General features: G+C 44.6%; 2 protein-coding genes across 2 annotated transcripts in view; one reads left to right on the forward strand and one right to left on the reverse strand.

The window, feature by feature from the left end:
- Positions 1 to 2,485: 2,485 nt before the first annotated feature.
- On the reverse strand, positions 2,486 to 4,439 carry SF3B2 (splicing factor 3b subunit 2). Its single transcript, XM_056510890.1, is given in 2 exon segments — positions 2,486 to 4,382; positions 4,384 to 4,439. Coding segments are annotated over 2 exon segments (1,899 nt in total). The 3' UTR covers positions 2,486 to 2,539.
- An 8,023-nt stretch (positions 4,440 to 12,462) lies between these two features.
- Positions 12,463 to 23,571, forward strand: part of LAMB4 (laminin subunit beta 4) — a 39,153-nt gene continuing 28,044 nt past the window's right edge. The window contains exons 1-10 of the mRNA XM_056510875.1: positions 12,463 to 12,496; positions 13,699 to 13,856; positions 16,798 to 16,933; positions 18,542 to 18,615; positions 19,226 to 19,414; positions 19,559 to 19,622; positions 20,157 to 20,371; positions 21,405 to 21,525; positions 22,173 to 22,361; positions 22,968 to 23,147. Coding sequence (XP_056366850.1) covers positions 12,463 to 12,496; positions 13,699 to 13,856; positions 16,798 to 16,933; positions 18,542 to 18,615; positions 19,226 to 19,414; positions 19,559 to 19,622; positions 20,157 to 20,371; positions 21,405 to 21,525; positions 22,173 to 22,361; positions 22,968 to 23,147 — 1,360 coding nt within the window. The remainder of the gene's footprint in view (positions 12,497 to 13,698; positions 13,857 to 16,797; positions 16,934 to 18,541; positions 18,616 to 19,225; positions 19,415 to 19,558; positions 19,623 to 20,156; positions 20,372 to 21,404; positions 21,526 to 22,172; positions 22,362 to 22,967; positions 23,148 to 23,571) is intronic.

Below are 23,571 nucleotides of genomic sequence, written 5' to 3' on the forward strand. Positions count from 1 at the left end.
ACCGGGAGCAGGGAGCTCCGGCCCGCTCCCCGGGGCCCGCCCTCTCCCCGGGGCCCGCCCTCTCCCCGGGGCCCGCCCGCTCCATGGGGCCCGCCCGCTCCCCGGGGCCCGCCCTCTCCCCGGGGCCCGCCCGCTCCATGGGGCCCGCCCGCTCCATGGGGCCCTCCCTCTCCCCGGGGCCCGCCCTCTCCCCGGGGTCCGCCCGCTCCATGGGGCCCTCCCTCTCCCCGGGGCCCGCCCGCTCCCCGGGGCCCGCCCGCTCCCCGGGGCCCGCCCTCTCCCCGGGGCCCGCCCGCTCCATGGGGCCCGCCCGCTCCATGGGGCCCTCCCTCTCCCCGGGGCCCGCCCGCTCCCCGGGGCCCTCCCTCTCCCCGGGGCCCGCCCTCTCCCCGGGGCCCGCCCGCTCCATGGGGCCCTCCCTCTCCCCGGGGCCCGCCCTCTCCCCGGGGCCCGCCCGCTCCATGGGGCCCGCCCGCTCCCCGGGGCCCGCCCGCTCCCCGGGGCCCTCCCTCTCCCCGGGGCCCTCCCTCTCCCCGGGGCCCCCCCGCCGGTGCCGGCCCGGGGCCGGGAGGGAGCTGTGCCGCCGGTGGTCGCTGCTGCGGGGTTTGCTCACGGACTGCCGTTTGCTTGGTCTGTCTGTAGCTGGTGTCAGTAAAATGAGCTGTTGATGAAAGATTTGGTCCTCTCTGATTTTAACATCAGTTTTCCAACTCAACCGGAGCTGCTGGTCTTCTGAGAGATCCTTTTTTAAATTATCCTAGGGAAGATTTCTTGTCATAGGGTCTCAAAAGAGCAGTCCACTCAGTGAAAGCAGGACGATGTTAAAAGTACTGAGGGCATCTGAAGCAATCCTATTTCCCATTAATTCATCATGTAAACAGAATGACTTTGTTCTACCTAGTCACCATTGTTTTCATACATACTTACTTACTACTACAATTTTTTTAACGATAAATTAATCCTAATTCTTACATTGAATATTTCTGTGACTTAGCTAACATTTAAGATGCAATTTATACAGCTGTTTCATGAAGCTCATGAGGAGCTCACAAGCTGAGCTAAGAACTGTGTTGTGTTGCAGAGAAGTACTGTGAAAGCTGTGCTTTGAAAACGTTATGGTGTAATCTTCCTGGGTTTTTGCCCTTTTCTTGAGAGTTTAAGTTGTTTGATGCAGACAGATAACCGACTCAAAATTGTGTCTTTCATTCAGCAGAGATTTGCTGTATGTTGTTGATAGATTGTATGGTATCAGTGGGGAGGAAAAAGAGCATCACTCACTGAACTGAATTCCTGTCCAGATTTCAAAGGTCAGGTTGGTAATAAAGCCTGTTCTTTCACTGCTTAGCTATTTTTAGTACTTAGATCATGATTACAAAACAGAAATATTTTGATAATTGATCAAGTTGCATAAAAAAGCAATCCTTCCACATAATGTTCTTGAATTGTCTTAACATAGCACAAGGACATATGAGGAGATAGACACAATAGCATATGCTGTGACCTTCAGTATTTCTTTTATTTTAATGTTCTATTTTCTGTTCTTTAGAACAGTTTTCCTGGGGAAAAAAAAAAAAAAAAAAAAAAAAAAAAAGACCATTAAGAACAGGTTTCTGAAAGTTTCTTTGAAACTGTATTTACAAATATACTATATTTTATTCCCTTGCTACGAGTTTGCTCAGTCCCAACATAAAAGTTAGTCTTGAAAAATATCATTACTCTTAAAAACATGGATGGTTGGAAGTATTTGGCCTTCTGCAGGGTTACCTGGTTGAGAATGGTGTTAGCTGGTGTAGTCGAGAAACAAGAACCATTTGCCCTGATAGAAGACAGTTATTTATTAATTGCATTAAAGACACTGAGTCTTTCTCAGGGTTTGGCAGAGGTCTGGATAAGCTCTATATAAGGTGATGGTGATACTAGGATATTCATAAGTAGTATGACATAGTCTTACTAGTATTTTATTTAAAAAAAAAAAAATCAAGTTGTCGCGGCACTTGTGGGGGTTCGAATTATACTAGTAGTACGCATATAAGGTGATGCTTATTCAGCAGAAATCAGCATATTTCTGTTACTGTAAACTCCGTGTACATGCGCATTCGGTTGTTTGTGCTCTGTCAGTCATCCAGGGATGTGGCACGGTCGGCGGGCTCGGTTCGCGGCCGCAGGACGGTGCTGCGGAGTTCTCCCTTCCCTGGCGCCGGCAGCGGCGGCGCGGGGCCGCTCACACCCCTCTCCTTTTCGGTGCGGCTGCCCGTCACTTGGGACCGGCTGATCTGTATTTAATTGCTGTTCATCTAAGAGACCTGGTGTAGATATGGGGCGGCGCAGAGGGTCTCCCCCGGCCCCGATCCTCCCCGGCCGCTGCAGCGCTGTTCCTTTTTTTTTTCCCTTGTCGGTGAGGACGCCACGTTTTATTTACAAAACAATGTGGACAGGTTGGAGAAAATGCCGGGGACAAGGACAGGAGACAGCCCGGGGTGACAGAGGGCGGTGCAGGGTGAGTGACAGTGAGGTGACACCGAGGGGACAGCAGTGACATCTAAAACTTGAACTCCTTGTACTTCTTGCCGCCCCCGCGGGCGTCCTGGGTCTGAGCCTTTCGCTTCTTCTGCTTGGCGGCATGCTCGGCCACCATGTCTCTGAAATCATTCTCCACCTGCTCCCGCTGCTCCCGCACGTGCTCCTCGTACTTCTGTGTCATGGCCGTGGGGTCCAGCTCCAGCTCCTCGGGGGCCAGCGCCACCTCCACGCCCCGGGCCTTTGCCACCGGCCCCTTGCGCCCCATCACCGCGGACACGTCGTAGATGTGAGCGGAGCCCATCATGGCTGTGCCCACGGTTGCCGTGCGTTTTTCGGGGACCACCGTGAACAGCTGCGGCCTCTCGCTCCCGTCCATGGCCTCCTCGATTTTCTTCTTGCGGAGCTCGATCAGCTCCGGGCTCTCCAACCCTGCTGGCACCGAGGAGAAGCCCCCTGGGGTAATCAACCCGCTGTCGGCAGGGGTGATGAACCCCGTCTCGTCGGGTTTCTCTTCGTCGCTCTCCTCATCCTCCTCCGAGGATTCCTCGTCAGACGGCTCCAGCTCCCCCCAGGGCGTGCGGTCGATCTTCTCCTCCTCCTGGAACTCGGCGGCGTTGGTGCCGAATACGTCCCCATAGTGCGGCTTCCCTGCTTCGTCCACGGGGGGCTTCCCCCAGGCCCCAGCGCGGTACCCGAACGAGCAGCCCTCGGGGATGGGGGAGTTGAGCCCCGGGATTCTGAGGTTGGGGTACGAAGGGGGGGGTCCGTAGCGCTGCATGGCGATCAGCCACGCGGGGGGCACCTTGTGGGCGTTCGGCCCCACGGGCATGCCCAGCGCGATCCGCAGCTCGTCCGAGAGGTCGCCCGGCTTCTTCTCCTTCAGCCGCGTCTCGAACTCCTTCCCCTCGTAGTAGAGGTCCCCGTGGATAGTCAGCTTGGGCTTGGTCTGCCACTTGAAAAAGGCGTCATGGAGTTTCTGGTAATCGATGTCGATCTTACCCATCTTGGGCCGCACCTTCTCCCGCATCTTGGACTTCATCGTCCTCTGCTCCTCCTTCTCCTTCAGAGCCTCGCGCATCTCCTGGATGCCCGTGCGCTTGATGAACTCGGGCAGCTCGAAAGGCGGCTTCTCGATGCCCCTCGTGCCCTGCAGGTATTTCCTCTTGAAGCACCAGTGCCGCGGCACCGGCACCGAGTTCCGCATGCCCTTCAGGTGCACCAGCAGCTGGGGGTCTTGTGCGGTCACATCGTGCATCTCCACCACGTCAGGGCGGGCCACCAGCTGCTTCAGCTCGGCTACTGTCAGCCTGTTCATGCGCCGCAGCTTCTTCTTGGACAGCTTGGGAACCTCCTGCTTCTTCTCCTGCTCATCGTCGGAGCTGTCCCCGTCGCTACCCCTGGTGCCATCCTCGGGTCCCTTTTTCAGTGGGACTGTGGCGCTCTCTGCCCCCTCGGGCTCCTTCTTGTTCTTATTCACGTCGCCCGTCAGCTTGAAAGCCTCGAAAACGCTCTTGAAGAACACGAAGTTGGGGTCGTAGATCTCGGGCTCCTCGGTCACGTACTCGGTCTCCACCTCGGGGGCGTCCCCGGGGAGGTGCTCGGGGTCCCACCGGGCGGGGGTCGGCGTTACCTCCCGGGCCTCGCGCCTCCCGCGCTTCGTCTTCTTGCGGTTGCGGCGCTTCTGGTTCCGCTCCTTTTCGGACGTCTCTATGTCCTCCTCAGCCTCGGAGGCCGACACCCACGCCTGCAGCTGCGTCTCCATCTCGTCCTCTGCCGAGACCGCCGGGACCGTCACCAGCTCCTTGAACTGCAGGACCTTCTCCAGAGCCTGCGGGATCTTGGGGAGCACCCCGGAGTCCTCGGTCTCTGCTGTCGTCGCCGGGGAGCAGGGGGGTCCCGCGGAGCTGGGGGGCTCCCATGGTCAGGGGTGCTTCCATGGGGCTGCCTCAGGAGGCCAGGGGTGTCCTGGCACCCATGGGAGCTCCTTCGGGTGGGGCGCGGGGATTAGCTTGGCCACTGCGGGCATCTTGTCCGACCATCTCCCCTGCGCCTGCACCCAGCCTGTGGCTCTTCTCTTCTCCCAAGATCATTTGCAGCACAGTTCTTAACTGAATCCTGTAGCCTTGAATTTTATCTGCAGCAGGTCTTTAAAGTTTATAAATCTTTAGCTCACAAAAAAAAAAAAAAGAAAAAAAATTGTACTACTCAAGCAGAAAAAGTCAGAATACAACCTGATAGCTCGCTCATCAGTCAGGGTGTTGGTAGCAGTCCCAGTAAATGGTGTCTGCACCACCTCGAGTCCTCCTGGACTCACAGATGTGGTTCATTTGAAGCAGTGGTCCTGCAGAAGAGTGTAGTTTTCCTCTGGAGGTCCAGTGGTAGCATAGAAGAGACTGGACTTCTTCTAGAATCCAGTGGAAAGAGGCTGCTCTGATCTTCCGAACTTCAGTTTTTATCTAGGTAGGAAATACTTGGCTCCTCCCCCTGGGTGGAGCATCTCACAATGGGATGATGTAATTTTATCAGTCATGCAGTGGGACCCAATGGCCCATTAACAGAACATAATTCTTGGAGGGAGGATGGGTTGTGGAAGAGATAACCATAAGTTTTGTTGATTATAATCAGTCTTTTATGTATCTTATCACATATGTAATGGATAACCAGTGATAACCTTAATGGGATAATACCCCTACAAGAGCAAGCTGTTTTAACATCTGAACATATGAGCTTTTTTTAAATTAACGAAAATGGTGAGATGTAGACAGGTAGAAGAATTATAAAAGAAAGGCCTTATGAAATCAGGCCTCACTCTGCTCAAATTGCCAAAGCTGGCCTTTTGTTTCTTCTCAGTGCAGCTAACAAGCAATTTGCAAGTCCCCCTTGTGAAGCTATTTTGACAATGAGAAGTTCATTTAACACAACTATCCTGAGGGTGAAAAACGAAGGCACCTCTGTAAACAATAACATTTTTCCCATGAGAACCCACAAAGGAAAAATGTAAACATATCTTGAGAGAGAAAATTTGTTAGACATATACAATACCCTTACCGAGCAATGAACTGAGTTTCACAGTATTGCTGACTAATTAGGTTGAACACAGTGCCTTCTGATATTTCCTATAAATATGAGCTTTGTGAATATAGAATTGGCTTTCTGCATGAAGAAAATGCAGTCTCGGCTGATTTATTACAGCATATAAGAAATCAGACTTTTGCGTTTTCTTGTAAGTTATTCACGTGATGTTCCAGTAGGCCAAACAGATTATAAGGAACTCTTGACAAATTGGTAAGAAGGTTTTGCTTTATAAGAATATTATTTTTATTTTAATAATAAAGAATATGAACTCCATATATTGCTGAGGGATTTTAAAATTTATTTTATCATGCTTGTTGCTTTCTGTAACAATTTGAATATGATTGGTGAGAGCTGGACCTTGCAAAAATAAGAACTGGTTATTAAGCTTTATATAGTCAAAGCATAATCTGGCAATCACCAGGGTTCCAATTAATTTTCAAGACACTTCTGCAAGGCAATCTGAAGGGGTCAGGATACTCTTAAGTTAGCACTTCATCATAGAGAATCTATGAGGGCAGATTTCTTTCATTTCAGAGACCACTAGTTCAGGTGATTTCCTGGAGGGTGGGAAAGCTGATTTCACTTTGTGCTTCCGACTGGAGGACTAGAGCCAATGGCTCCCATGGTGGCTCTTTAACCACTGAGCTCTGGTAGCTCTGCAGTGAATGCTTTTGCAGGCTGCTGTTGTACTCCAGTGGACATGATCTCTCTACTGTTTGCACTTGTCAAACTGAAGCTGTCATCCTTCTGTCCGTCAAGCTTTTCACCTGATGATCTCAGTTTCCTAGGGTTTGGGGGGAAGCTTGTGGAATTGACTGTTTTCCTTTGATTAATTTTAAAATTGTGGTATTTTGGCTTCTGATATTTGTTTGTTCACTCCCCCCCTTCCCCCTGCCCCCTCAGTAAAATCCCCCCAAAATACATCTGACTTCCCAAACAGACCATAGTATGAAAATTTTCTGTATTGGTAAGAAAATGTTTCTAAGCCAGTGGAGCAGGTGATCCTCAGGGGACAGAGAGATCTTCTGAGCACAAGATAATTTCTAAACAACATCAATTCAACACTTGCAGAAGAATTTACTTTAACCTAGAGAAAAATACTTAGGGCAATTTAGGCTGACATGTATGGAAAATCTAATAATGGGGATATAAAACAGGACATGGCCACAAATTTGGACAAATAGAAATAGGACAATCTTTTCTTAGCATTTTCAGCAGTACAGAGACCATTAGCAGAATAAGAGCACTGTTAAATCCTATTAACAGATACTGTTGTGCAAAAAGCTTTGCGGTGAGAAGCTTCATGTTTAAGGTTGCAGTAGCATATTCCTTTTCTTTTTTCTTTCTAGTTCTCTCTGTTGTGCTTTCATCTGCAATAATCCTTCTTTTTATTCTCTCAAATTTAGAGAATAATTATTTCTGATTAATAGGTCAACATAGGAATGAAAAATTAAAAATTTCAACTCATTGTTTATTGGTATGAGTAAGTTCCTAGACAATCTTGTGCAGTGGTACTGCATGAACTCACTGAGAAAACTTAGCATGAGACTGCAACAAGGTATGTGACAGATTTCTCATCCTCCCAGTCCTACTGCCAGCAGGGAAATGTCAGGACCTTAGTAAATAACGTGAAACATTTTATCTTGAATATATGGTATTTTAAAATGAATACACTGTCTTTTTCTTTGTTTCTGTGCTTTAGGAATGTTATTCTCCAGTTTAGTGCTGCTGCTAAAACCTGCTGCTTCCCCCCTCCCCACCCCTCCAACTGGAGGCACAATAGGCAAGGCACACAGGTTGAGATAAGAACAATTTACTGGAAACAGCCATGAGATAAGAAAACCAACAGTAAGAACAACAATATTAACAACAGAGGCGTACAAAAGAGGGAGTGATTCACCTGCAAAATGCTCCCCACGGATCCCTTGACAAATTAACAATGCTGGAGGGATTCCCCTTGCCATGTTTACTGCACTGAAGGAAGGAGAGTTCCCACCTCCTGCCCCTGCCGACGACCTGAGCTGGTATTGAATAGTATCAGGGTCCTCTCCCAGCTACTGCAAAAAATTAACTTGTCCTGGCTGAAACCAGGACAGTCTTTAGTGTTGATTGCTACTATCAACGCTGTGCCTGCCAGGGAAATAAGATTCGATTTGAAGCTGCATTTCTTGTTTGTGGTGGAAAAATCAAAGCCTTCAAACTTGCACACTAAAGATGAAGGGCACTGTGGGGTGCTGTGACTGTAAGAAAAAGAAGAAACATCTCATAAATTACAAACAGACTTGACATCCTTTTGAATTGTGTAAGGGCTCTTTAAAAATATTTATTGAATGCAAGTTTAAAAGTAGCTGTTTCCTTCAGGGTGCACAACATGGAGGAGCAGCCAGCTGAGGGGCTGAGGGGTAGGGTACCCGTTCTCTCCTGTCACATCTGAGTTCTGTAGCCTATACCTCTGCTGTACTTAACTCTCTCCTGATCAGATTTATTAAAAAAAAAAAATTAAAATCCCCTTCTCTTACCTGATTGTAAACTTACAATTCATTCTGGTTTTATTATGCAATGCTACATTGTCCCAATATGTAAAAAATGACTAAAGCTCAGTCTTTGCCTTTGAGAAATTATACTTTAGGCATAAGATATTCTTGAAGAAATGAGGGCAGAAACAAAAGAGGGGAGAGAGAATGTAAGAAGATAATTTTGGTTTTCGGACCACTAGATTTTGTTCAAGATTTTGGCCACGGATGGAATTCATCTGAGTACATTTTAGTTGCTTAAAATACAGTCATTTGTCCTAACTAAGGAGCTGAGCTGCCCATAACCAAAGAAAAGCAGCAGATACCTCCAACAGGGGATTTATCCCTTTAAGGTGTCCAAAGAAGGTGGTAGGATGAACTCTGTAGGGTTCCCTGTCTTTCCCCATTGACATGAAGGAAGCCTAAATGATTTGTTTAGACTAAATACTTACTTTTCACACAGCAAGAATAATCCTAGGCTCAAATAATTTTATTTCTTGAAAAATATATTGAAAATTTAAAGTGGTGGTTCTACTCCTGCCCCTTCCCCCACTGGTGGTTGGTGTCTGTGAAGGGAATATATGCTGCAGTGCTAGCAATTCCCATCCTTTGTGTGTACTGAGGATATGCCCTGGGCCTAAGCAATGACAGCCCTTGGACCTGTGATGACATGAAAAATCACACACCAGTGCTATCTACCCTCCAGCCAGCATGGGACGAGTGATGCATTATAAATCCAGATCCCTTACCACTGCAGAGATTAAAGAAGCAAGAAAGAAGTTTCTTAATCCCTGCCTCAAGCAGTTTAAAAACTCCTTCTTGCATGGGGTCCTACATAAATCAGAACAGAGGACTGGCTATATTCTGCAAATAAATCTTCCTTGATATTTACTTTTCACATGACTTCTCTGTAACAAATTCTGAATTCCCTAAGAAATATGTTAATAAAATGTCAACCATTTTATAATTTAGTGGCATCATAGTAATAATACTTTCTTCAGTTATATGTGTCTCTTTCAGGCAACATTTGACATACTGATTGCACATAAAAAGTAAAATTAATATCTTAATATATAATTTAGTCTTTTTCCTAATATTAAAACCCACTAAGTATAAACCATCTGTACAATAATTAATCGTGCATGAGTGCAAACCATGCAGATTAAATCAGCCTGAAAAAAGTCTCTCACAAGTAATTTCCACATGCATTTGAGGAAAATAATTTTTAAAAAATTAAGTATAAGAATTATTTCTGCTAGAGTTAATAATCATTATAATGGCAGAGGACATTTAGTATTGAGCATTGCAATAGGATTAAGGAATACACCTTTCTTTTTTTTCTGAAAGAATATGAAGAACCAAAAGAAAAGGCAGTGATTTATTTATAAAATATATTTTATTCATATAGAAAATCTTCTGTTTAAGGATGTGTGATGATAATTGACAGACTATCACGAATTAAACCTTACAAACAGTCAGAGGGGGACTGATAACAAGTATGTCACCTCTAAAATTGTGTATCAAGGCAACCTGCCATTGTGAAAACTGGAATCACAGTGCCACAGGTTTCAACAAAGGCACCAGAAAACAGTGGCCAGTTCTGTGCTGAGAACAGCACTGTTGAACACTATTTCAGAGCTGCTCTATCACGTGTTGCCCATGACTGTGCTGTACCCCACACATCAATCCCTCCCCTGTGCTTGCTTCTGGGGACAGTTACAGGCAAAACTTGTGCTGAAATTCAAAGCCATGACTCAAGTTGTCATGTTGTCTTCAGCTTTAAATTGAGAAAAACCTAGTGCTCACACTGATGATCCAGAGTTTGAACTACTTCAGATTTGGCTCAATATGTCCACACAAGTGCAATCCCAGCTGTCTGGCAGGCATGCTTACAGTCACCTCAGAACCCCAAACAGCCCTCCAGACCATTCACACTCCAGCTGTGAGGAGTTATCCTTTTTTTATCCATGCTCAGATAATCCAGAGCCACTAGACTTCTGTTGTTAACTAGCTATAAAGAATTTGATGTTTGGTTTTAAACCAGATCAACTGAACAGATGTTTAATTAAACAACAGACAAGGAGTTGTTTTCCAACACTTTAATAATCTCAGCCTTCTGTTTTCAGTTGCATGAACTTTTTCTGCCATGATCTTAACCTGTCACAATTGTCTTTCAGTGAATATATTTGCTGATGCCAGAAGCAGAAGGAGTTCACAAATCAAGCTTTTGACAGGTTGCAGGCTGGGTCTCATTCTCACCTACACCTTGGTGCCTCGGGGGATGTGCTGTCTTCTCCAGCTGAAGTGAACAGGTATGCCTTTGCTTGCTTCCCTCACTCAGCTCTGTTCATTCCCAGCTGCGACACTCAACTGCCTGGAACCCAGGTAAGACCTCTTCAGTATTTAATTTTCCTTTAAGCATGGAACCAAAGTATGTTTGGGTTTTCCTAGTCCTTGTTTCTCCATTAAGGGGAGTCAGGTTTAGAGAGAATCACTGGTATTACATGTCACAGTGTTAGAGTAGGAATTGGATGTGTACGTGCCAAGATCACTCACCATGGGCACCTGTATTTCACTACAGTGCTGTTGCAGTGGTTGCAGCTTAAATCATCTCTAAATCTGTCCATTATTCAGACAGAGTATAAGATTTAAAGTCCAGCACAGTGTGGGAAGATAGGTTGAAAGGCTAGTACAGAAGGCAATCTCTCCTTACAGCTGTACTGATTATTGAGGAATGGAAACATCTGTGCCTGCCCAGTGAGTTTGGGTGTTATAAAAGTGTGGGTTAGCCAGCCACTAGTTACAATCATAGTTTGAGTTAGAGCTTGAGACTGAGGGTCTGCTGCAGTTTGGGATGGAGTCTGCTGGCTGTGCTGTGAGGAGGTAAGGGACGTGTGGCCATGCAAGGGATGGATAAGGTAAGAAGATGCTGTGTGAGGCACAGTCAGGTTAAGGCAGCTGGGAAAGGGTTGGGATTTAGTCAGTTATGCAGAGAGGAGAGAAGGAGTCAGAGCTGTGTGAAGCTGCCTATGAGGGAAGGAGTCAGAGTTGTTGGAAAGAAGTACACTGAAAAAAGGTGTGAAAGGCTTTCTAATAAAGGACTGGTGCTGATGCCAGTCCAGTCTGTCTCGACATAACTACTATAGCACAGGAAGAAAATACTTGCTCAGTTTTGCCTTGGACATGGCTCTATGGCCAGGTCTCCCTGTAGCCAGGGAGCCAGGCACAGCTGCATGGATGGTCACCAGCATCATCTCCCTGTCACATGCCAGGCTCTCTGGTTGTGGCAGGTGAGAGTAGCTGCAGCAGCTTGAAAGCCTGGTGGCCCTTGCTAGCTTTCCCTACCTGTGGTTGCTGAACTACTCATCTAGGTACAGCTGTTGTGTCATGTGCTGTATAGAGCTGGGTGCACCAAGCCCACATGGAGCTTGTAACATCTGAAGTGCTTTTGTTCATGTTCCCACTACTCTGGGGGTGTATTTCATTTAAGCTCACTCAGTACAGTGATGGCTGTGTGAAGGTGAGGAACAAGTACACAGCTGGGACATGGTGCTTGGGGCATGCTTGTACAGGGATGCCCCAGCAGCCAGAACTGTTACAGGACATACCAGCCTCACTGGCTCCTACAGGATGCAAGGACAGTTTTGGTTTGGGAGTTCTGCTTGGTGGCAGGATGCTGGATTGTCTTTTATACATGGCTGCCTTCTCCAACAGAAGTTTTGTGTTGGCAAATCTCACTTTCCTTCAGGTAAATAGGAAGGGGAAGGATGCCACAATCAACCTCTCTCAGACCCATGCTGAGTTTCCCTGTGCAAGTTTTTTGCATTGATGCTGACATTATCTGGTTTTCTTCACCAAACCTTAAGATGCACTTATACCAGGTCTCTGACAAAAATTGTAGCACCTGACATCAGGCATTTCTCAGTGGCATCTTGATTAGGACATCTGACTATATTTTAAGTTAATGAAAACAAGCAAGAACCTCCAGAGAAAGAGCTAGATTTCTGCAAACAGCTTGATCCACTTAGAATACTACAGTATTTTAGCCGATAGTATTCTGCTTATATTTTACACTGTGAGAGTATGTTTTTGCAGTCTTCTCTAAAAGCCTTTGTGAAGTGTTCCTCTGCTTTCATCGCAGTTTCAGCACTGAAATTTCCATAATGAGGTTTGGTTTTTTTTCTACAACTAAATCAAATCCAGGGTTTTGTTTTAGTGTTTATATTTTTATTACATCTCTGTCACTTTACTGAAGACTGTTTCTGGATACACCTGTGTGCCCTGGTGAGAGAGCACCAAGTGATGGACTAGTTTTTCTCTTGCAGCAGTACCAGTCAGAGTTTGATGGGGAGACATGAGGCTGGGACTGGCCATCCTGTTACACCTCAGTAAGTACAGCTGCTACAGTGACTCAGGCCAATTTTGAAAATTGATTTACACACCTTTCCAAGATTTTGTTAAAGTGCTTCTTTTAAGAAAATGCTGTTGAGGAACATGTGACAGTGAATCTTTATTCCTCACTCTTGCCAGTGAGGGACCTATAAGTGATATGAAACCTTTAAGTACAAAAAAAATACATGTTGTAATTGAGTCTGATTCAGGTCCTGAAAGGGGCAATCAACATCTGCTAATGAATAATGAGCATGGATTTGTATAACTAAAAAGAGGAGGTTAACTAAACATAGGGATTTCTTTACATTTTAAGAGTCGAGTGTCACTCATTGTCTGAATTATAGTCTGAGCCATAGACTGAAATCTGTCTATAAAATGCTATATTTTTACTGTTGTAGTTGTGTTTCTAGTGTTCTGTGGGATCTTTGAGTGTCAGTTGTTGGGATTTTTTTTTAACTGCACCTTTTCTAACAAGTTGAGCCAAGTAAAGCTGAATGGATATAGCCTCCAAGGTACCCATTCCTTTTCAGAGTTTCAGGACAGAACTTGTTTAAAAGGAAAAGCCCTGTAAGGGGTGTCTTAATATTATGGGGAAGATACTGAAAGCTGTTTTCAGGCAAAACAAGCAAGAAGTCCTGCAATTATTCAGAGAATTCAGAATTACTCTTTTTATTTACTAATGACCACTCCATGGGGTCTGAGAGGGTTCTGACACTGGACTAGGGATTCATTGCAAATTAAAAGAAAATCTGAGGGATCCCTGATGTCAATAATTTCCACTATTATAACTTGGAAGTCAACAGAAATAAGTTGAATTAATTCAAATTTGTCTCTGTTCAGAGTCAATTGAAATGCTCACTGTTCTTATGTAGGATTGCTGGCAATGGGAATGTCAAGGTGGGAAGCATAATAAATTATTGCTCATGGCAGATTGGCATATTTAGTCAAAAGTAATGTGCTGAAAAAATAAGTTTTAACATAGATTTGCAATATGCTAGCTATATTTTTAATGATTATTTTGTAGCAGGTGTATTCATTACTGAAGTTCTTTAAAAGACTTTTAACTAAGGACAAAAGGGGTACAGGCAAAGGATAATTGAGTTTTCTGCTTGTGTTGGGATTTAACTGATTTCATCTGGAGAATACTGTTATGTATAGAAACCAATTTAATATTTCTTTGATCTTCTTTTATGCTTAGTGCTGATGAGACCCCAGCATGCACAGCATGACTGTGATGCTGGGTCCTGCCACCCAACCCTTGGAGACCTTCTCCAGGGCCGCAGCAAGCAGCTGACAGCCTCATCAACCTGTGGGATGAACAGCCCTCAGAAGTACTGCATTATAGGCTACCTAGAGGTTGGTTTGCTCTTTCTTTTTTAATAAACTGAACTCTTCTTACTAACCATGTTCTCACTCCTCCTACTAACCATCTTCTCATCTGCGTAGGGAATTTGCCCAGACTAGGAAGTTCCTGTGGGAGTTGCCTGAATAATTATCAGACAGTGTGGCAATAGTCTGGTGGAAGTCTCTGCAGCACATATGGAGGGTTTGGCAGCAAACTGCCTCCACAGTGATGTGTATCTTCTCAAGGGGGAGAAACACCCCTGAGATGCACAGGGATTTCTGAAGGAGCTTTGCTCTGCAAGTCTTCCCACTCAGGCCCCAGAGGTGAAGCCCACGGTCTGTGTGTGTGAGTGCAGGGGTAGTAGGGTCCCACAGGCTGCAGGACCTTCTCCAGAGGACATGTCTGCATGCTGTTGAGACCTGAGGAAGCCTTTTAAGGGATTCAACTATACACTTGCCTCTCTTTTGATCTGAAAGCAGAAAGCTGCCTCTGAAAAGGGAAGAACTAATGCTGTGGTCCAGGCTTTGGCCATGTGGGTGGGTCAGCAGATCCAAAATGTGGCTGACCAGAGGGATGCCTCTCACTCCCTGGCTTCAGTGATGAGGGGGAACCACTCTTCATGGAAGGTGTGCTGAAATGAGGATTTCCCTGTACATCCTGCAGGACTTGGCCCCACTGAACTAATAAATTGTCACAAATAGAAATATTGTCACTAAATACAGCCCAGGCTAAAGAGGAAGTTAAAATACAGCTTAATTTATAAGCAAATAAAAATAATTATATTTTATGACCTTCTAGCCTAATGTTGTGACACATTTGCAGAGTAAAGGATGGACGTGGAACCAAGCACTTCTCCAAGTTGCACATTGTTATCTACATTTTTCTGCAAAATGTAAATATCTCTTTCCTTTGCTGAAATAGCCTGAATCATCTTTCTGGCCCTAAAGCTGGATGATTTCCTTTTATTCTTGCTGTTTAGGAGGAGATCAAAAAGCAATAAAAATTAGTATTTTCACTTGCCCGTACTTATCCTTTGAATTATGTAAATGTAGACTCATGAAAATAAGCCCTATGATTTAATGCTGCTTCAACATATCTTGACCCCTGGTGGCTGTCTCCTCAAGAGGGTGAAAGCTACAAACTGCTGCTTTGCAGAACTTGAGAGAGAGATGCTCTGGCAATGTATTCTGTTCCATCAGCTTGCCTTAAAAATATTGTCGCCTACAGTCCATCAGAGTCCCACTTCACTTTCAATTTGCTTTCTCACCATCACATTTTGAATTCTTTGCTGGAGGCAGACCAGGAAGTTTTGCACCTTGTAAAACAAAGTTCTTCCTCTCCCAGTTCCCCTCCTGATGACCTGTGTCAGGCTTTGTAAAAGCAAACCTTACTCATGAAAATGGGTATTAATCAACGAGGCAAGCTACCAAGAGCCAGGATTTAGCTGGGGTTCAGATGGGGAAAAAAATAGAATTTAACTACTTTGTGTTCAGAAAGCAGCACTACAAATAGTTTTTAGTCTTTAGTATGTCTTACTGTTTTTAAAATGTGGGTTAAATGGGTTTTAACTCAATGTTTGGGTTTGCTACTTTCACATGTTTTGAAAGGAAAAGACAGGGTACTCAGTGTTGAGGAAAGTATAAAGCTGCACAATTCCGGGGCAAATCTGATTTGCCAGACAAGGACATGCACATGCTTGTCCTTTGGAGCAGATTTTTATAGAGCAACCTTAAACATTAATAATCTCAGTGTCATGTTGCATGTCTCTATAGATCAGAGTGTAAGTGTGCATGGTCCTTCCAACTGCTTCAACAATCTGAGCTCTCCTTACCAGACCTTTGTGAAATGACATGACAGAGTATTTTTTTTATTTTTCTCTTTTCTAAAATGTGCATTCATACACTTGTCAAGTGTAGTATAGAATGACTGAATAAAATACGTAATTACCACGTTTAAAAGACATGAATTAAACCATATCTGTATATCTTCATTTATTTAAATGCAAATAATTCCCAGGTGATTTCATAATGCAGAGATGTTAAAACCATTCCCAATTCTTCTCTATGGGTCCTGAGTGTGCCAAGTGGGGTGCCTTTCCACCCATCCCTTTCTGGGTCATAGCCAGGGTCCCAGCCATGGGCACTGAACTCATGTCGCCTCCTTCAGCTCCCTCTGGAGTGCTGTGTCATCCACTCTTCTTTCTGCCACTGTCTCCACCAGCCAGGTGCACAGCTTGGGCATCACCTTCTGCTGTGGCTTATTCCCACACTCAAGCTCTGCCCAAATCTCCTGGAGTCAGTCTGTGCAGTGTGTCCACCCCTGCCCACCCTGCTGAACACTTCCCTGGGACTCTGCTGGCTGTGATGGCTGCTCAGACTCTCTGCATGGCTCAGCACAGGCCATGTCCCAGCCTAGCACATCACCTCTTCTTGGTCTCCTTCTTAATCCCCATTTTATCACCTTAAACAGGAACTCCTTGCCCTCGCTATCAAAGCCTCTCATTCAGAACTGAGGTATTGATAAGTCATTACCACCTTCATCTTCTGCTTGTAACATTTTCATCCTATTGATATCCTGATTTTTCTCCTTTGCATTGGTTTTAAACTTTCCCAGTTTCCCTATGCTTCAAAAGACACTGACAGCTCTCAGGGTGATGATGTAATCCCAAACCAGCTACTTACCTGGTCTTACTAAGATCCCTTCTCCACAACTGAAAAAGTGTAATTTTTATAAAGTAGCTGGGGAAGACCATGACCAACTCTTACTGCGTGCATGCTGTGTGCATATGATGGTTCTCTTGGGCTTGTATATGAAAAGCCTGAGTAATTAAAAGCACAGACATGCAAGGGAACAAGACATGTTCAAGCCTTGCAGTGGCATAAATATGTGTGCAGCTTAATTTTTAGTAAAGAATCCAAATTAAGCTTTTATTCTGCTCATTTTGTTTTCTAGGCTGAAGAGAAGTGCTTTCTCTGTGATTCCAGATACCCATATAATCCCTATACCCAGCACAACAGTCACATGGTTGAAAATGTTATCACGACGTTTGAGCCTGAAAGGAAAAAAAAGTGGTGGCAGTCAGAAAATGGTAAGTTTCTTAGAGAAAATACTACTACAAAATGTTACTGTGAGGTTTCTTTATGCAATTTGCTTTCACAAAGTTGCCTTCATGGAGAGATGAAAAAAACTGCATCTGTTCTTTAATTAAGTAATACGGAGTGATTTAAACCATTTGTGTGTAGCAAGATAAGATTTCAGAAAGTCTGTTTTTCTATGAACAGGTTTCAAACTCAGCACCTCCAAGAGCTGAACAGAGGACCTGTGGCAATGCTGGGTTATCTCTGAAAGTAATTTATTTTCCACAGGGTGTCTGCCATCAGAGAATTTTCATTTGGGGCAAAATATACATTTGCCTAGAGATGTGATATAAAGACAGTGTGTAAAATACAAATACCCTTTTTTTAAAAAATTATTTTTAAAGCACTAATAGTTTAGGGGAAATAAATAAATAAATAAAGTCTGACTATCAGTTCCCTTATTCTGATACTCCCAAGTTCCTTTTCTGCAGGGCTATTCTGGATCCATCCATACCCCAGCTTGTATTGATACTGGGGGTTGTCCTAGCCCAGGTGCAGCACCTTGCACTTGGCCTTGGCAAATCTCATCAGACTCCCATGCACCCAGCTCTCGAGCTTTTCCAGGTCCCTCTGAATGGTCACTGATCCTTCACAGGTGTTGGCAGCACCACTAGGCTTGGAGTGCTCTGCAACTTACTGAGGGTGTGTGTGATCCCAGAATTGATGAAGATAGTATCCTTACAGCTTCTCTGGGAAGACATGCTAGGAGGAATAACATTTACTCTGTCTTATTTGACATACAGTGATTATGTGAAAAACATTTGACTGGTTGGAGATGAAGGTATAGAAAAATAAAATAATATGTTACCTTTGTTTTGAGTATCCAACTGAAAATCCATAAGCCTTGTTTTTTCAGGAAGTTTAGCAAGGATCCATCACCAGCTTTGAACACCACTGCCGATAAAGCTGTGGGCCAACTGTGAGAGGAGCTTTATTTGCTCTCCCTTTCTTCTGGGATGAGGTCTCATTCACAGCCTGATCAGCAGGAGTCCTGAGATGGTGCATGCAGTCATGAACAATGGGGATATCAGCTGAACTCCTGGAACTCTCTACAGAGAATGTGTGACTTCTGGAGTTTTTTTCCATATTTGTTGCAGTTTTGGAAGATGCCTGGTGCAGTAGCTCTGCTCATGAAAAATTTCACTTCTGGAAGTATAGAAGAGTTTAACAGTTCTGTTTAGTGTGAAGAAAACATCTCATTTTATTAGTTCTCTTTTTCTGTCTTAGCAATAAATAAATTATTTGATTGGATTACAGAAACACGCAAATGCAGAACCCTACCATGACCATCTTTTACAGTCTGAATTATGTGAGCAGGACCTTCAGCTGCCTCCTGCAGTCTCAGTGACATGCAGCATTGCTGATGACAGGGCCAGGAAGGCAGGTCATCGTATTGCCCCAGGGAAAGGAGACCAGCTGCACGGGTTTGTGCACACAGGATGTCCTAAAGGGTCTAGCTGCTCTGCTGGAAAAGGCATCTTTAAATCCCCCAAGGGAAAACTGTCTCAGCAAGCCCTTCAATGTACACATTGTGCACTTCATTTTCATTCTCTTTTCAGGCATTGACCATGTCAGCATTAGATTGGACCTAGAAACTTTATTCCAATTCAGCCATCTTATCCTGACCTTTAAGGTACATTTTTTACCAGAGCTTTTATGTAATATTATACACTAATTACTTAACCACAGGAATAAATTGCTTAGAGAGACAATGAAAGCTCCATCTTTAGAGATTTGTAAGAACAGGTTAGATAAACACCTGTCAAGTATGGTTAAATTATAGTTGATCCTGCCTTAGGGGAGGAGGATATCTTCCTATTCGTGTGCCTTCTGGTCCTATTTTCTATAAGTCCAAGAATTAAAACTGAAAAAATACTTTGCAAAATAAACTCTGAAAATGTAGGACATATCTGAACTGCAGCTGCTTTTTCAATTTAATTCAGTTCATGCTTATCTATTATGATCCAGATTACTACAAATTTTTTTTGTACAAAATTCCTTTATCATTAGGGTAAACTTCCTTTTATAATCACATATCTATATGAAATATTACCATTCTCTTTTGCAAGAGAGAAGTTCTAATGAGCTTTTTCAGAGACCCTGTAACCATCACAGCACCTGCAATGAGACTTTAAACTCCCAAATACAAAATTTTAGCATCCTCCAAAGAAGCATATAATATAGCAACCCTTGAGATGTCTTATTAATGCCTGCTTAGAGAATTCTTGAAATGTTTCTTACAGACATTTCGGCCTGCAGCAATGCTGGTTGAGCGCTCTACCGATTTTGGTCAGACCTGGAAAGTGTTTAGATATTTTGCACATAACTGTGCAGCTTCTTTTCCCAACATCTCTTCTGGTCCAGCAAAAAGTGTTGGAGATGTTGTTTGTGATTCAAGATATTCAGACATCGAGCCCTCCACTGAAGGCGAGGTACTGTCAAGTGTCTGTATGAGTTCAAATAATTTGTGGAACTGAAGGTCTCTGGTCTGTGTCTGCTAAAAGCAGAAGCCTGTCCTTTGATCCCTTTGGTGGGTGCTCTACCCATCTCTAGAGCTTTATTGATTTGTTTTGCAGATTGTTTTAAAAGCTTTGGATCCCAGCTTTGAAATAGAAAATCCATATGTGCCATATATCCAAGGTATGGACAGTACACGTTTTGTCCAGAGACACTTTACTGGTATTGTTTGTTTTGTACACTGAAAGGGTCAAGAGCTCAGCTGGTGTAAATCAATGATATGGAAAATTAGGTACCTAAAGATCTTAGGGAGACATTGTATTAATAAATTAAATGGGCTTGTCTTGTTCTCTAGCCCTGGGGGCAAATAGCAAAGCTCTGCAGATCACATCCATGAAGCTAAACTGTCTTTCCCTCTGGGTTCAGGCCCAAACCATACTGCTTTTTGAGAGCAGTCCCAGAGGTACACGTGAACCCATGAAAACAGTGGCTGGGAAAATGCAGAGCCATACCAAGTAGAATGCTAACACTTATGCAGCTGTATGCCTGGAGTGGGTCCCTGCCCTGCCACTGTAGGCATTACTGATCTTGGCCAATAGTGGATTTCATTATTTCTTCACTATGGGAAAATTCTTGGGTGACTGATTCAAGCTGAAGATTTCATACTGTTCATTTTAGACTGAACTCAGGCTCATGATCTCTCTTCTTTTCTTCCAGATCTCATTACATTGACAAACCTAAGGATCAATTTTACTAAACTCCACACCCTTGGAGATGCTCTGCTTGGGAGGAGGCACAGTGATCCCCTTGAGAAGTACTACTATGCCATCTATGAGATGGTTGTGAGGGGCAGTTGCTTTTGCAATGGCCATGCCAGCCAGTGTGATTCCGTGCAGAACTTACGGGGAGATGTTTTCCACCAGGCTGGGATGGTGCGTCCTTAATGCAGGCTCCAAAAGGGGGAGTCTTGATTGGTATTTGATGAGAAGGAAGAGATGGAGGGAGGGAGCAGAAGGAAGATCTCTGATAATCTTTGGATTGACCATTTGCAGCTGCTAGTTGTTAAATGTTTCAATGCAGACTCTTCCTTTAAAACCCTGGGTTAGAATACACTGAAGCTGTCTTTCTTGGCACTACTGTGGTGTTTAAAAAGCAACTGGGACAAGACCTGTTGATAATAGCAGCAAAATTCCAGAGCTGTAATGGTGCAAATGTAATGCACTAAGTAGCCTATGGTGTGTGCAGACTTGAATGGCCTCTTGTTGGGTGCATTCCACACTCCAGCTGGGCCTGGAGGTTCTGCAAAGGAGAGGAGACATTGGCACAAAGAATAATTGATAATGCAAAACTAACCCGTGAAAAATGGATTATTAAAAATCTCAGGAATGTGATTGCAAGTTCTTTCCCTCTGGGAACAAGAGTTTTTTTCTCCTGGAAAATATGTATCTCAATATGAAGATATATATAGGGGGAAAGAGAGAGAGAGATAATAAAAAATGTTGAAGTCTCCTTTGATATCTCTATAGGTAATTTTTTTCTAAATGTTACTCAATGGCTTTAAAACTATTTGTTTATATTTTCAGGTATTCTCCAGACCTTTTGCTCAAATAATTGAAAATTATGTCAGTTGAGGGAGCCAAAGAGCTTCAAATTTTCCTGATCTTGCTGACATACCTTAAACAAATCTCCTCTCCTCTCCTCTCCTCTCCTCTCCTCTCCTCTCCTCTCCTCTCCTCTCCTCTCCTCTCCTCTCCTCTCCTCTCCTCTCCTCTCCTCTCCTCTCCTCTCCTCTCCTCTCCTCTCCTCTCCTCTCCTCTCCTCTCCTCTCCTCTCCTCTCCTCTCCTCTCCTCTCCTCTCCTCTCCTCTCCTCTCCTCTCCTCCCCTCCCCTCCCCTCCCCTCCCCTCCCCTCCCCTCCCCTCCCCTCCCCTCCAACCTTATCTCCTCTGTTCTCACCACATTACAGGTCCATGGGAGATGTATCTGCCACCATAACACTGAAGGTTTGTCTTGTGAAAGATGTAAAGATTTCTACAATGATGCTCCTTGGAGGCCAGCTGAAGGGACAAGAGATAATGCTTGCAAACGTAACTCAAACATGATATTTTCCTTTTTAATAGCCAGGAGTGGGTGTAGCATAATCCTAGTCCAAGCCATAGTGGGATGGCCAGGTTTCTGGGAGGGAGACTTTTCATGCCTCATCCAGAAAAACAGATTCCTGCATCCATAGGTGAGGAAGAGCTGTTTCATGTTCTTATTCTTCATACAGAGAAAGAAAACAATAAAGAGGCGAAAAAGCAGCTAATGCAAAAAGGATCATTCACTGGTTTGCACAGAGGTTTTCATGTGAGTGAAAGAATTTAGACAAGACTAAAGTATTTATTTCCATAATGATGAGTAATGTAGTATACACAAGAATAATATATTAGGGTCCATAACAAATACTCAGCTAGAGATTTCTTCAGCAAATACTCAGCTAGAGATTTCTTCAGCAGAGAACTGTTCCTCACTGCATATCAGGCACACTCACCTGCATTTCCAAGTTTAGGATAAAGTTCTGTCCGAAGACTCCAATTTTATCCTCCAGTTGTAACACACAAGGACTGGGAATAATCTTGCTGGGCACCAAAATCATACAAACAGCTAGTAACCCTGTGTTAAGTGTAGACAGCAATGTGGCCAGACCACAGTATTTACATGGTGTGAAATACCCCACTGCTTGTTTTGGTTTCAGGTTGTAACTGCAACAGCCACTCCAGCAGATGCCACTTTGACATGGCCGTGTACCAGGCCAGCGGCGGGGTCAGCGGTGGTGTTTGTGAGGACTGTCAGGACAACACCACCGGCCAACACTGCCACAAGTGCAAGCCTTCCTTTTACCAGGATCCACTCAGAGCCATCTCAGATCCTCAGGCGTGCCTCCGTAAGCTTCCCTCTTGAACTTCTGTAAGAATGATTCAAAACAGGGTTGTTCTGGCTCCCTTTGCTCTGAGCCCTGTGGCCATCCCCATGCTCAAATATCCACATGGTTGTAAAAATGTTACCAAACTTATCACATCCAAACCTCCTTACTAAGTAGCTGCATGACAGCATCCTCCAACCAGCACTGTAAAAAGAGCTGCTTATTCCAACTCCTTGCTAAACAGAGCTTAGAGATCCAGAAAAGCTATCATTTTTCTTTAAAAAGGTCAATATAAATATGAATAGCAGTAGTGATGTTGCTTCTGTGACCTTCAGTGATTACAGAAGAGGTTCCAAAATGAGGGGAGGGGTAAGTAACTTTTGCTAGATACTTGCCATATGCAAGAAAAAGAATCTTTCAGAGATGAAAGCTCTTCTGCAAGATGACCTCAATTCATTATTAACATAGCATGGAGAAAATTCCCTGAGCGTTATTTAATTGTAGCAATTGGTTGGCATGAAAAGTCCTTAAGGTGCCAAAGACAGATTACCAGCAGCTATATAATTGCATTTTCATGCTTACATCTACATGTGCTTTTTTCATGTGTCTCCTTGACCCTGCCTGTAGCATGCAGCTGTGACCCGGCGGGGACGGTGCCCGGGGCCGTGTGCGAGGGCCGCACGGACCCCGTGCTGGGGACGGTCGCCGGCCGCTGCCCTTGCAAGGACAACGTGGAGGGCGCTCGCTGCGACAGGTGCAGGGCAAACTACCACGGGCTGAGCAGCAGCGACCCCCTGGGCTGCCAGCGTATGTAATCCTCCTCCTCCAGTCTCCTTTCCTTTGCATTTTTAAGGCATGGACGTGGTTGAATGCACAGATTTGCACGCTGACACTCTATTCGAGTCACAAAATATCCAGTTGCCTGCTGTAATTTAACGTCAACAAAATGCAAGGTTTCTGGTGTAGCATCCAAGACTGAAACAATACAAATTCTCTTTCAGAATGCATAGTAGAACAGATCAGGCTATTGTTTTTCGAAAGGCTGTTAAATATGCAACTTAATTGAAAAGGGGTATTGAGATGGCAGGAGCTGCTGCTTTGTCTAAAGAACTTCCAGCCAAGCATTCCTCTGAGAAAGGCTTGGTGAAAACACATCCCATCCCTGCCCAGGTGCACTATGGGTTTGTGAGCACATTATGCCCACACCAGGTGCTCACACACAAGGAGTGCA

This window comes from Oenanthe melanoleuca, chromosome 1A (genome assembly GCF_029582105.1).
Source record: "Oenanthe melanoleuca isolate GR-GAL-2019-014 chromosome 1A, OMel1.0, whole genome shotgun sequence".
NCBI classification, from domain to species: domain Eukaryota; kingdom Metazoa; phylum Chordata; class Aves; order Passeriformes; family Muscicapidae; genus Oenanthe; species Oenanthe melanoleuca.